We start from the raw sequence: 13475 nt of genomic DNA on the forward strand, positions 1-13475 counted from the left end.
TTCGGTCCAACGTTTATTGTTAAAAGCCAGTTGATGATTCAAATAGATTAACTTTTTTAATGTAAGAGTTTCCAAATGATCAAGTTTCGAATTAATAGGTAATGTCCGCATACTAGTATTACCGTAAACATCTCTATTATTAAACAGACATATTATGTAAATACGTACATATACAAGGTGGCTATTCCGATATCGGATATTTCCAGGCTACTCCGGTGCTAATTCTCGAATGTTTTCTTTTTAGACGCGGTTAGGACGGACAAGTTTCATGATGGCGAACATACAACAAACAACATGACAATCGGCGAAATAAACATGGATGTTGCATGAAGATTTCAGCAAACTGACACTTATTCTTGATGAAAATTGTGTAAGCAATTTGGTGTGTCATGGCATCGTGACGTGTTTGTTGTGACTAAAAATCTAGTATTTGCCTTGTACATGTTTGAACATTCAGAATTCAATAAACATGGTCAATAGAGGGTTAGGATTCATTTTTACTGATACTCAAAGCAAATCTATTCTTATTGGAGTTTTGTATTTTGGTAATCACCTTTATCAGTTTTGTCCTTTGAATGAATATACTTCACACGATAATGTCATAAGTTTTGCATAAACACCAACGACGTGGGATACTTGTTTCCAGGAATCAGATCATGTATGTGTGACATAATCGCATGCGAAGACAATATTTGGGCAGTTTATGTTCTATTTTGAATACAGTATTAAGAATCATAAAAATGTCGACAGCCTAGTATAATTATTATTGACCATTTCAAAGTATGAAAATTTACCGTCTTAGCGGCCTCTAAAGTATGAAAACTCCCAGTATTAGCGCCGGTTTTTGGCTGAGCGTTTATTGTTAAGAAACCAGTTGATAATTTTAATTAACTATTTTTATGTAAGGGTTTCCAACTGATCAAGTTTTGAATTGATATGTAATATACGGACAGTAGTAGATCTGTAACTAGCTCTTTGAATGAACAAATAAGTTATGTGAATCTGTACATGTACTCAACGCCTGTTACGCAATATCCAATTTCAAGGTTACTCATATACTTGAATCAAATGAAGTCCCATGGGAATTTTACATTTTTTTCACACATTTATCAAACTCTGACTCTGACGATTCGGAAATTATTTTTATTTCCAGGAATCGGATGATATATACGTTATATAATTGCATGGATATTAACATTTTAGGCAGAAATCATTTCATCTGTAGTACAGTTAAAAGAATTATTAAAAATGTCAACAGCCTATTACTATTATTATTGGGCATTTTAAAGTATGAAAATGTACCGTCTTAGCGGCGTCTATAGTATGAAAAGTCCCAGTATTAGCGCCGATGGTCGGTCCAACGTTTATTGTTAAAAGCCAGTTGATGATTCAAATAGATTAACTTTTTTAATGTAAGAGTTTCCAAATGATCAAGTTTCGAATTGATAGGTAATGTCCGCACACTAATATTACCGTAAACATCTCTATTATTAAACAAACATATTATGCGAATACGTACATATACAAGGCGGATATTCCGACATCGGATATTTCCTGGCTACTCCGCTACACATTCTGGAATGTTTTCTCTTTAGACGCGGTTAGGACGGACAGGTTTCACGATTGCGAACAAGACAACAAACAACATGACAATCGGCGAAATAGACATGGATGTTGCATGTAGATTTCAACAAATTGACACTTATTCTTGATGAAAATTGTGTAAGCAATTTGGTGTGTCATGGCATCGTGACGTGTTTGTTGTGACTAAAAATCTAGTATTTGCCTTGTACATGTTTGAACATTCAGAATTCCATAAACATGGTCAGTAGAGGGTTAGGATGTATACAGTCGTTCAGGGAACAAACAAATATTTAATGCAAAAAACATGACACTACAAATGAACCTATTTCAATATTTATTCAGTATAAAGAATTATAGAAAAAGAATCGGCGACCTAATACAATTATTATAATGCATTTTAAAAGATGAACAATTATCGTCTTAACGGCGTCTAAAGTATGTAAGATACCCGTATAGGCTCCAGATCTTTGGTTTAACGTTTATTCGAATAAACACAGTTAACTCTATTTTTTGTAATAGTTTCCAAAGGGTCAATTTTGGAACTGATGTGTTATGTCCGGACACTGATTACACTGTAACAAGCTCTTTAGTTTAACAGAATAGCCAAGTAGTAACGTACACGATCAAGGCGCCCATTCCGATATTACAAGATTCATTTTTCCTGATACTCAAAGCAAATCCATTTTTTATGGAGTTTTGTATTTTGGTAATCACCTTTATCAGTTTTGTCCTTTGAATGAATATACTCCACACGATAATGTCATAAGTTTTGCATAAACACCAACGACTTGGGATACTTGTTTCCAGGAATCAGATCATGTATGTGTGACATAATCGCATGCGAAGACAATATTTGGGCAGTTAATGTTCTATTTTGAATACAGTATTAAGAATCATAAAAATGTCGACAGCCTAGTATAGTTATTATTGGCCATTTTAAAGTATGAAAATTTACCGTCTTAGCGGCCTCTAAAGTATGAAAACTAGCAGTATTAGCGCCGGTTTTTGGCTGAGCGTTTATTGTTAAGAAACCAGTTGATAATTTTAATTAACGATTTTTATGTAAGGGTTTCCAAGTGATCAAGTTTTGAATTGATATGTAATATACGGACACTAGTAGATCTGTAACAAGCTCTTTGAATGAAGAAATGAGTTATGTGAATCTGTACATGTACTCAACGCCTGTTACGCAATCGCCAATTTCAAGGTTACTCATATACTTGAATCAAATGAAGTCCCATGGGAATTTTACATATTTTTCACAAATATATCAAACTCTGACTCTGACGATTCGGAAATTATTTTTATTTCCAGGAATCGGATGATATATGCGTTACATAATTGCATGGATATTAACATTTTAGGCAGATTACATTTCATCTGTAGTACAGTTAAAAGAATTATTAAAAATGTCAACAGCCTATTACTATTATTATTGGGCATTTTAAAGTATGAAAATGTACCGTCTTAGCGGCGTCTATAGTATGAAAAGTCCCAGGATTAGCGCCGATGTTCGGTCCAACGTTTATTGTTAAAAGCCAGTTGATGATTCAAATAGATTAACTTTTTTAATGTAAGAGTTTCCAAATGATCAAGTTTCGAATTAATAGGTAATGTCCGCATACTAGTATTACCGTAAACATCTCTATTATTAAACAGACATATTATGTAAATACGTACATATACAAGGTGGCTATTCCGATATCGGATATTTCCAGGCTACTCCGGTGCTAATTCTCGAATGTTTTCTTTTTAGACGCGGTTAGGACGGACAAGTTTCATGATGGCGAACATACAACAAACAACATGACAATCGGCGAAATAAACATGGATGTTGCATGAAGATTTCAGCAAACTGACACTTATTCTTGATGAAAATTGTGTAAGCAATTTGGTGTGTCATGGCATCGTGACGTGTTTGTTGTGACTAAAAATCTAGTATTTGCCTTGTACATGTTTGAACATTCAGAATTCAATAAACATGGTCAATAGAGGGTTAGGATTCATTTTTACTGATACTCAAAGCAAATCTATTCTTATTGGAGTTTTGTATTTTGGTAATCACCTTTATCAGTTTTGTCCTTTGAATGAATATACTTCACACGATAATGTCATAAGTTTTGCATAAACACCAACGACGTGGGATACTTGTTTCCAGGAATCAGATCATGTATGTGTGACATAATCGCATGCGAAGACAATATTTGGGCAGTTTATGTTCTATTTTGAATACAGTATTAAGAATCATAAAAATGTCGACAGCCTAGTATAATTATTATTGACCATTTCAAAGTATGAAAATTTACCGTCTTAGCGGCCTCTAAAGTATGAAAACTCCCAGTATTAGCGCCGGTTTTTGACTGAGCGTTTATTGTTAAGAAACCAGTTGATAATTTTAATTAACTATTTTTATGTAAGGGTTTCCAAGTGATCAAGTTTTGAATTGATATGTAATATACGGACAGTAGTAGATCTGTAACAAGCTCTTTGAATGAAGAAATGAGTTATGTGAATCTGTACATGTACTCAACGCCTGTTACGCAATATCCAATTTCAAGGTTACTCATATACTTGAATCAAATGAAGTCCCATGGGAATTTTACATTTTTTTCACACATTTATCAAACTCTGACTCTGACGATTCGGAAATTATTTTTATTTCCAGGAATCGGATGATATATACGTTATATAATTGCATGGATATTAACATTTTAGGCAGAAATCATTTCATCTGTAGTACAGTTAAAAGAATTATTAAAAATGTCAACAGCCTATTACTATTATTATTGGGCATTTTAAAGTATGAAAATTTACCGTCTTAGCGGCGTCTATAGTATGAAAAGTCCCAGTATTAGCGCCGATGGTCGGTCCAACGTTTATTGTTAAAAGCCAGTTGATGATTCAAATAGATTAACTTTTTTAATGTAAGAGTTTCCAAATGATCAAGTTTCGAATTGATAGGTAATGTCCGCACACTAATATTACCGTAAACATCTCTATTATTAAACAAACATATTATGCGAATACGTACATATACAAGGCGGATATTCCGACATCGGATATTTCCTGGCTACTCCGCTACACATTCTGGAATGTTTTCTCTTTAGACGCGGTTAGGACGGACAGGTTTCACGATTGCGAACAAGACAACAAACAACATGACAATCGGCGAAATAGACATGGATGTTGCATGTAGATTTCAACAAATTGACATTTATTCTTGATGAAAATTGTGTAAGCAATTTGGTGTGTCATGGCATCGTGACGTGTTTGTTGTGACTAAAAATCTAGTATTTGCCTTGTACATGTTTGAACATTCAGAATTCCATAAACATGGTCAGTAGAGGGTTAGGATGTATACAGTCGTTCAGGGAACAAACAAATATTTAATGCAAAAAACATGACACTACAAATGAACCTATTTCAATATTTATTCAGTATAAAGAATTATAGAAAAAGAATCGGCGACCTAATACAATTATTATAATGCATTTTAAAAGATGAACAATTATCGTCTTAACGGCGTCTAAAGTATGTAAGATACCCGTATAGGCTCCAGATCTTTGGTTTAACGTTTATTCGAATAAACACAGTTAACTCTATTTTTTGTAATAGTTTCCAAAGGGTCAATTTTGGAACTGATGTGTTATGTCCGGACACTGATTACACTGTAACAAGCTCTTTAGTTTAACAGAATAGCCAAGTAGTAACGTACACGATCACGGCGCCCATTCCGATATTACAAGATTCATTTTTCCTGATACTCAAAGCAAATCCCTTTTTTATGGAGTTTTGTATTTTGGTAATCACCTTTATCAGTTTTGTCCTTTGAATGAATATACTCCACACGATAATGTCATAAGTTTTGCATAAACACCAACGACTTGGGATACTTGTTTCCAGGAATCAGATCATGTATGTGTGACATAATCGCATGCGAAGACAATATTTGGGCAGTTAATGTTCTATTTTGAATACAGTATTAAGAATCATAAAAATGTCGACAGCCTAGTATAGTTATTATTGGCCATTTTAAAGTATGAAAATTTACCGTCTTAGCGGCCTCTAAAGTATGAAAACTAGCAGTATTAGCGCCGGTTTTTGGCTGAGCGTTTATTGTTAAGAAACCAGTTGATAATTTTAATTAACGATTTTTATGTAAGGGTTTCCAAGTGATCAAGTTTTGAATTGATATGTAATATACGGACACTAGTAGATCTGTAACAAGCTCTTTGAATGAAGAAATGAGTTATGTGAATCTGTACATGTACTCAACGCCTGTTACGCAATCGCCAATTTCAAGGTTACTCATATACTTGAATCAAATGAAGTCCCATGGGAATTTTACATATTTTTCACAAATATATCAAACTCTGACTCTGACGATTCGGAAATTATTTTTATATCCAGGAATCGGATGATATATGCGTTACATAATTGCATGGATATTAACATTTTAGGCAGATTACATTTCATCTGTAGTACAGTTAAAAGAATTATTAAAAATGTCAACAGCCTATTACTATTATTATTGGGCATTTTAAAGTATGAAAATGTACCGTCTTAGCGGCGTCTATAGTATGAAAAGTCCCAGGATTAGCGCCGATGTTCGGTCCAACGTTTATTGTTAAAAGCCAGTTGATGATTCAAATAGATTAACTTTTTTAATGTAAGAGTTTCCAAATGATCAAGTTTCGAATTAATAGGTAATGTCCGCATACTAGTATTACCGTAAACATCTCTATTATTAAACAGACATATTATGTAAATACGTACATATACAAGGTGGCTATTCCGATATCGGATATTTCCAGGCTACTCCGGTGCTAATTCTCGAATGTTTTCTTTTTAGACGCGGTTAGGACGGACAAGTTTCATAATGGCGAACATACAACAAACAACATGACAATCGGCGAAATAAACATGGATGTTGCATGAAGATTTCAGCAAACTGACACTTATTCTTGATGAAAATTGTGTAAGCAATTTGGTGTGTCATGGCATCGTGACGTGTTTGTTGTGACTAAAAATCTAGTATTTGCCTTGTACATGTTTGAACATTCAGAATTCAATAAACATGGTCAATAGAGGGTTAGGATTCATTTTTACTGATACTCAAAGCAAATCTATTCTTATTGGAGTTTTGTATTTTGGTAATCACCTTTATCAGTTTTGTCCTTTGAATGAATATACTTCACACGATAATGTCATAAGTTTTGCATAAACACCAACGACGTGGGATACTTGTTTCCAGGAATCAGATCATGTATGTGTGACATAATCGCATGCGAAGACAATATTTGGGCAGTTTATGTTCTATTTTGAATACAGTATTAAGAATCATAAAAATGTCGACAGCCTAGTATAATTATTATTGACCATTTCAAAGTATGAAAATTTACCGTCTTAGCGGCCTCTAAAGTATGAAAACTCCCAGTATTAGCGCCGGTTTTTGACTGAGCGTTTATTGTTAAGAAACCAGTTGATAATTTTAATTAACTATTTTTATGTAAGGGTTTCCAAGTGATCAAGTTTTGAATTGATATGTAATATACGGACACTAGTAGATCTGTAACAAGCTCTTTGAATGAAGAAATGAGTTATGTGAATCTGTACATGTACTCAACGCCTGTTACGCAATATCCAATTTCAAGGTTACTCATATACTTGAATCAAATGAAGTCCCATGGGAATTTTACATTTTTTTCACACATTTATCAAACTCTGACTCTGACGATTCGGAAATTATTTTTATTTCCAGGAATCGGATGATATATACGTTATATAATTGCATGGATATTAACATTTTAGGCAGAAATCATTTCATCTGTAGTACAGTTAAAAGAATTATTAAAAATGTCAACAGCCTATTACTATTATTATTGGGCATTTTAAAGTATGAAAATTTACCGTCTTAGCGGCGTCTATAGTATGAAAAGTCCCAGTATTAGCGCCGATGGTCGGTCCAACGTTTATTGTTTAAAGCCAGTTGATGATTCAAATAGATTAACTTTTTTAATGTAAGAGTTTCCAAATGATCAAGTTTCGAATTGATAGGTAATGTCCGCACACTAATATTACCGTAAACATCTCTATTATTAAACAAACATATTATGCGAATACGTACATATACAAGGCGGATATTCCGACATCGGATATTTCCTGGCTACTCCGCTACACATTCTGGAATGTTTTCTTTTTAGACGCGGTTAGGACGGACAAGTTTCATAATGGCGAACATACAACAAACAACATGACAATCGGCGAAATAAACATGGATGTTGCATGAAGATTTCAGCAAACTGACACTTATTCTTGATGAAAATTGTGTAAGCAATTTGGTGTGTCATGGCATCGTGACGTGTTTGTTGTGACTAAAAATCTAGTATTTGCCTTGTACATGTTTGAACATTCAGAATTCAATAAACATGGTCAATAGAGGGTTAGGATTCATTTTTACTGATACTCAAAGCAAATCTATTCTTATTGGAGTTTTGTATTTTGGTAATCACCTTTATCAGTTTTGTCCTTTGAATGAATATACTTCACACGATAATGTCATAAGTTTTGCATAAACACCAACGACGTGGGATACTTGTTTCCAGGAATCAGATCATGTATGTGTGACATAATCGCATGCGAAGACAATATTTGGGCAGTTTATGTTCTATTTTGAATACAGTATTAAGAATCATAAAAATGTCGACAGCCTAGTATAATTATTATTGACCATTTCAAAGTATGAAAATTTACCGTCTTAGCGGCCTCTAAAGTATGAAAACTCCCAGTATTAGCGCCGGTTTTTGACTGAGCGTTTATTGTTAAGAAACCAGTTGATAATTTTAATTAACTATTTTTATGTAAGGGTTTCCAAGTGATCAAGTTTTGAATTGATATGTAATATACGGACACTAGTAGATCTGTAACAAGCTCTTTGAATGAAGAAATGAGTTATGTGAATCTGTACATGTACTCAACGCCTGTTACGCAATATCCAATTTCAAGGTTACTCATATACTTGAATCAAATGAAGTCCCATGGGAATTTTACATTTTTTTCACACATTTATCAAACTCTGACTCTGACGATTCGGAAATTATTTTTATTTCCAGGAATCGGATGATATATACGTTATATAATTGCATGGATATTAACATTTTAGGCAGAAATCATTTCATCTGTAGTACAGTTAAAAGAATTATTAAAAATGTCAACAGCCTATTACTATTATTATTGGGCATTTTAAAGTATGAAAATTTACCGTCTTAGCGGCGTCTATAGTATGAAAAGTCCCAGTATTAGCGCCGATGGTCGGTCCAACGTTTATTGTTTAAAGCCAGTTGATGATTCAAATAGATTAACTTTTTTAATGTAAGAGTTTCCAAATGATCAAGTTTCGAATTGATAGGTAATGTCCGCACACTAATATTACCGTAAACATCTCTATTATTAAACAAACATATTATGCGAATACGTACATATACAAGGCGGATATTCCGACATCGGATATTTCCTGGCTACTCCGCTACACATTCTGGAATGTTTTCTCTTTAGACGCGGTTAGGACGGACAGGTTTCACGATTGCGAACAAGACAACAAACAACATGACAATCGGCGAAATAGACATGGATGTTGCATGTAGATTTCAACAAATTGACATTTATTCTTGATGAAAATTGTGTAAGCAATTTGGTGTGTCATGGCATCGTGACGTGTTTGTTGTGACTAAAAATCTAGTATTTGCCTTGTACATGTTTGAACATTCAGAATTCCATAAACATGGTCAGTAGAGGGTTAGGATGTATACAGTCGTTCAGGGAACAAACAAATATTTAATGCAAAAAACATGACACTACAAATGAACCTATTTCAATATTTATTCAGTATAAAGAATTATAGAAAAAGAATCGGCGACCTAATACAATTATTATAATGCATTTTAAAAGATGAACAATTATCGTCTTAACGGCGTCTAAAGTATGTAAGATACCCGTATAGGCTCCAGATCTTTGGTTTAACGTTTATTCGAATAAACACAGTTAACTCTATTTTTTGTAATAGTTTCCAAAGGGTCAATTTTGGAACTGATGTGTTATGTCCGGACACTGATTACACTGTAACAAGCTCTTTAGTTTAACAGAATAGCCAAGTAGTAACGTACACGATCACGGCGCCCATTCCGATATTACAAGATTCATTTTTCCTGATACTCAAAGCAAATCCATTTTTTATGGAGTTTTGCATTTTGGTAATCACCTTTATCAGTTTTGTCCTTTGAATGAATATACTCCACACGATAATGTCATAAGTTTTGCATAAACACCAACGACGTGGGATACTTGTTTCCAGGAATCAGATCATGTATGTGTGACATAATCGCATGCGAAGACAATATTTGGGCAGTTAATGTTCTATTTTGAATACAGTATTAAGAATCATAAAAATGTCGACAGCCTAGTATAGATATTATTGGCCATTTTAAAGTATGAAAATTTACCGTCTTAGCGGCCTCTAAAGTATGAAAACTAGCAGTATTAGCGCCGGTTTTTGGCTGAGCGTTTATTGTTAAGAAACCAGTTGATAATTTTAATTAACTATTTTTATGTAAGGGTTTCCAAGTGATCAAGTTTTGAATTGATATGTAATATACGGACACTAGTAGATCTGTAACAAGCTCTTTGAATGAAGAAATGAGTTATGTGAATCTGTACATGTACTCAACGCCTGTTACGCAATCGCCAATTTCAAGGTTACTCATATACTTGAATCAAATGAAGTCCCATGGGAATTTTACATATTTTTCACAAATATATCAAACTCTGACTCTGACGATTCGGAAATTATTTTTATTTCCAGGAATCGGATGATATATGCGTTACATAATTGCATGGATATTAACATTTTAGGCAGATTACATTTCATCTGTAGTACAGTTAAAAGAATTATTAAAAATGTCAACAGCCTATTACTATTATTATTGGGCATTTTAAAGTATGAAAATGTACCGTCTTAGCGGCGTCTATAGTATGAAAAGTCCCAGGGTTAGCGCCGATGTTCGGTCCAACGTTTATTGTTAAAAGCCAGTTGATGATTCAAATAGATTAACTTTTTTAATGTAAGAGTTTCCAAATGATCAAGTTTCGAATTAATAGGTAATGTCCGCATACTAGTATTACCGTAAACATCTCTATTATTAAACAGACATATTATGTAAATACGTACATATACAAGGTGGCTATTCCGATATCGGATAATTCCAGGCTACTCCGGTGCTAATTCTCGAATGTTTTCTTTTTAGACGCGGTTAGGACGGACAAGTTTCATGATGGCGAACAGACAACAAACAACATGACAATCGGTGAAATAAACATGGATGTTGCATAAAGATTTCAGCAAACTGACACTTATTCTTGATGAAAATTGTGTAAGCAATTTGGTGTGTCATGGCATCGTGACGTGTTTGTTGTGACTAAAAATCTAGTATTTGCCTTGTACATGTTTGAACATTCAGAATTCAATAAACATGGTCAATAGAGGGTTAGGATTCATTTTTACTGATACTCAAAGCAAATCTATTCTTATTGGAGTTTTGTATTTTGGTAATCACCTTTATCAGTTTTGTCCTTTGAATGAATATACTTCACACGATAATGTCATAAGTTTTGCATAAACACCAACGACGTGGGATACTTGTTTCCAGGAATCAGATCATGTATGTGTGACATAATCGCATGCGAAGACAATATTTGGGCAGTTTATGTTCTATTTTGAATACAGTATTAAGAATCATAAAAATGTCGACAGCCTAGTATAATTATTATTGACCATTTCAAAGTATGAAAATTTACCGTCTTAGCGGCCTCTAAAGTATGAAAACTCCCAGTATTAGCGCCGGTTTTTGACTGAGCGTTTATTGTTAAGAAACCAGTTGATAATTTTAATTAACTATTTTAATGTAAGGGTTTCCAACTGATCAAGTTTTGAATTGATATTTAATATACGGACACTAGTAGATCTGTAACAAGCTCTTTGAATGAACAAATAAGTTATGTGAATCTGTACATGTACTCAACGCCTGTTACGCAATATCCAATTTCAAGGTTACTCATATACTTGAATCAAATGAAGTCCCATGGGAATTTTACATTTTTTTCACACATTTATCAAACTCTGACTCTGACGATTCGGAATTTATTTTTATTTCCAGGAATCGGATGATATATACGTTATATAATTGCATGGATATTAACATTTTAGGCAGAAATCATTTCATCTGTAGTACAGTTAAAAGAATTATTAAAAATGTCAACAGCCTATTACTATTATTATTGGGCATTTTAAAGTATGACAATTTACCGTCTTAGCGGCGTCTATAGTATGAAAAGTCCCAGTATTAGCGCCGATGGTCGGTCCAACGTTTATTGTTAAAAGCCAGTTGATGATTCAAATAGATTAACTTTTTTAATGTAAGAGTTTCCAAATGATCAAGTTTCGAATTGATAGGTAATGTCCGCACACTAATATTACCGTAAACATCTCTATTATTAAACAAACATATTATGCGAATACGTACATATACAAGGCGGATATTCCGACATCGGATATTTCCTGGCTACTCCGCTACACATTCTGGAATGTTTTCTCTTTAGACGCGGTTAGGACGGACAGGTTTCACGATTGCGAACAAGACAACAAACAACATGACAATCGGCGAAATAGACATGGATGTTGCATGTAGATTTCAACAAATTGACACTTATTCTTGATGAAAATTGTGTAAGCAATTTGGTGTGTCATGGCATCGTGACGTGTTTGTTGTGACTAAAAATCTAGTATTTGCCTTGTACATGTTTGAACATTCAGAATTCCATAAACATGGTCAGTAGAGGGTTAGGATGTATACAGTCGTTCAGGGAACAAACAAATATTTAATGCAAAAAACATGACACTACAAATGAACCTATTTCAATATTTATTCAGTATAAAGAATTATAGAAAAAGAATCGGCGACCTAATACAATTATTATAATGCATTTTAAAAGATGAACAATTATCGTCTTAACGGCGTCTAAAGTATGTAAGATACCCGTATAGGCTCCAGATCTTTGGTTTAACGTTTATTCGAATAAACACAGTTAACTCTATTTTTTGTAATAGTTTCCAAAGGGTCAATTTTGGAACTGATGTGTTATGTCCGGACACTGATTACACTGTAACAAGCTCTTTAGTTTAACAGAATAGCCAAGTAGTAACGTACACGATCAAGGCGCCCATTCCGATATTACAAGATTCATTTTTCCTGATACTCAAAGCAAATCCATTTTTTATGGAGTTTTGTATTTTGGTAATCACCTTTATCAGTTTTGTCCTTTGAATGAATATACTCCACACGATAATGTCATAAGTTTTGCATAAACACCAACGACTTGGGATACTTGTTTCCAGGAATCAGATCATGTATGTGTGACATAATCGCATGCGAAGACAATATTTGGGCAGTTAATGTTCTATTTTGAATACAGTATTAAGAATCATAAAAATGTCGACAGCCTAGTATAGTTATTATTGGCCATTTTAAAGTATGAAAATTTACCGTCTTAGCGGCCTCTAAAGTATGAAAACTAGCAGTATTAGCGCCGGTTTTTGGCTGAGCGTTTATTGTTAAGAAACCAGTTGATAATTTTAATTAACGATTTTTATGTAAGGGTTTCCAAGTGATCAAGTTTTGAATTGATATGTAATATACGGACACTAGTAGATCTGTAACAAGCTCTTTGAATGAAGAAATGAGTTATGTGAATCTGTACATGTACTCAACGCCTGTTACGCAATCGCCAATTTCAAGGTTACTCATATACTTGAATCAAATGAAGTCCCATGGGAATTTTAC

General features: G+C 33.7%; 3 protein-coding genes across 4 annotated transcripts in view; 2 read left to right on the forward strand and 1 right to left on the reverse strand.

The window, feature by feature from the left end:
• LOC136276030 (uncharacterized) overlaps positions 1-357 on the forward strand; it is a 55905-nt gene extending 55548 nt beyond the window's left edge. Inside the window, exon 5 of the mRNA XM_066086712.1 lies at positions 245-357. Coding sequence (XP_065942784.1) covers positions 245-298 — 54 coding nt within the window. The 3' untranslated portion in view covers positions 299-357. The remainder of the gene's footprint in view (positions 1-244) is intronic.
• LOC136276615 (plasminogen-like) overlaps positions 1-13475 on the reverse strand; it is a 323562-nt gene that overhangs the window by 209648 nt on the left and 100439 nt on the right. The gene's annotated exons all lie outside the window — the stretch shown is intronic.
• Positions 1-13475, forward strand: part of LOC136269712 (serine/threonine-protein phosphatase 6 regulatory ankyrin repeat subunit B-like) — a 267148-nt gene that overhangs the window by 201549 nt on the left and 52124 nt on the right. The gene's annotated exons all lie outside the window — the stretch shown is intronic.

The sequence above is a fragment of the Magallana gigas genome, chromosome 6, assembly GCF_963853765.1.
Source record: "Magallana gigas chromosome 6, xbMagGiga1.1, whole genome shotgun sequence".
Taxonomy (NCBI): domain Eukaryota; kingdom Metazoa; phylum Mollusca; class Bivalvia; order Ostreida; family Ostreidae; genus Magallana; species Magallana gigas.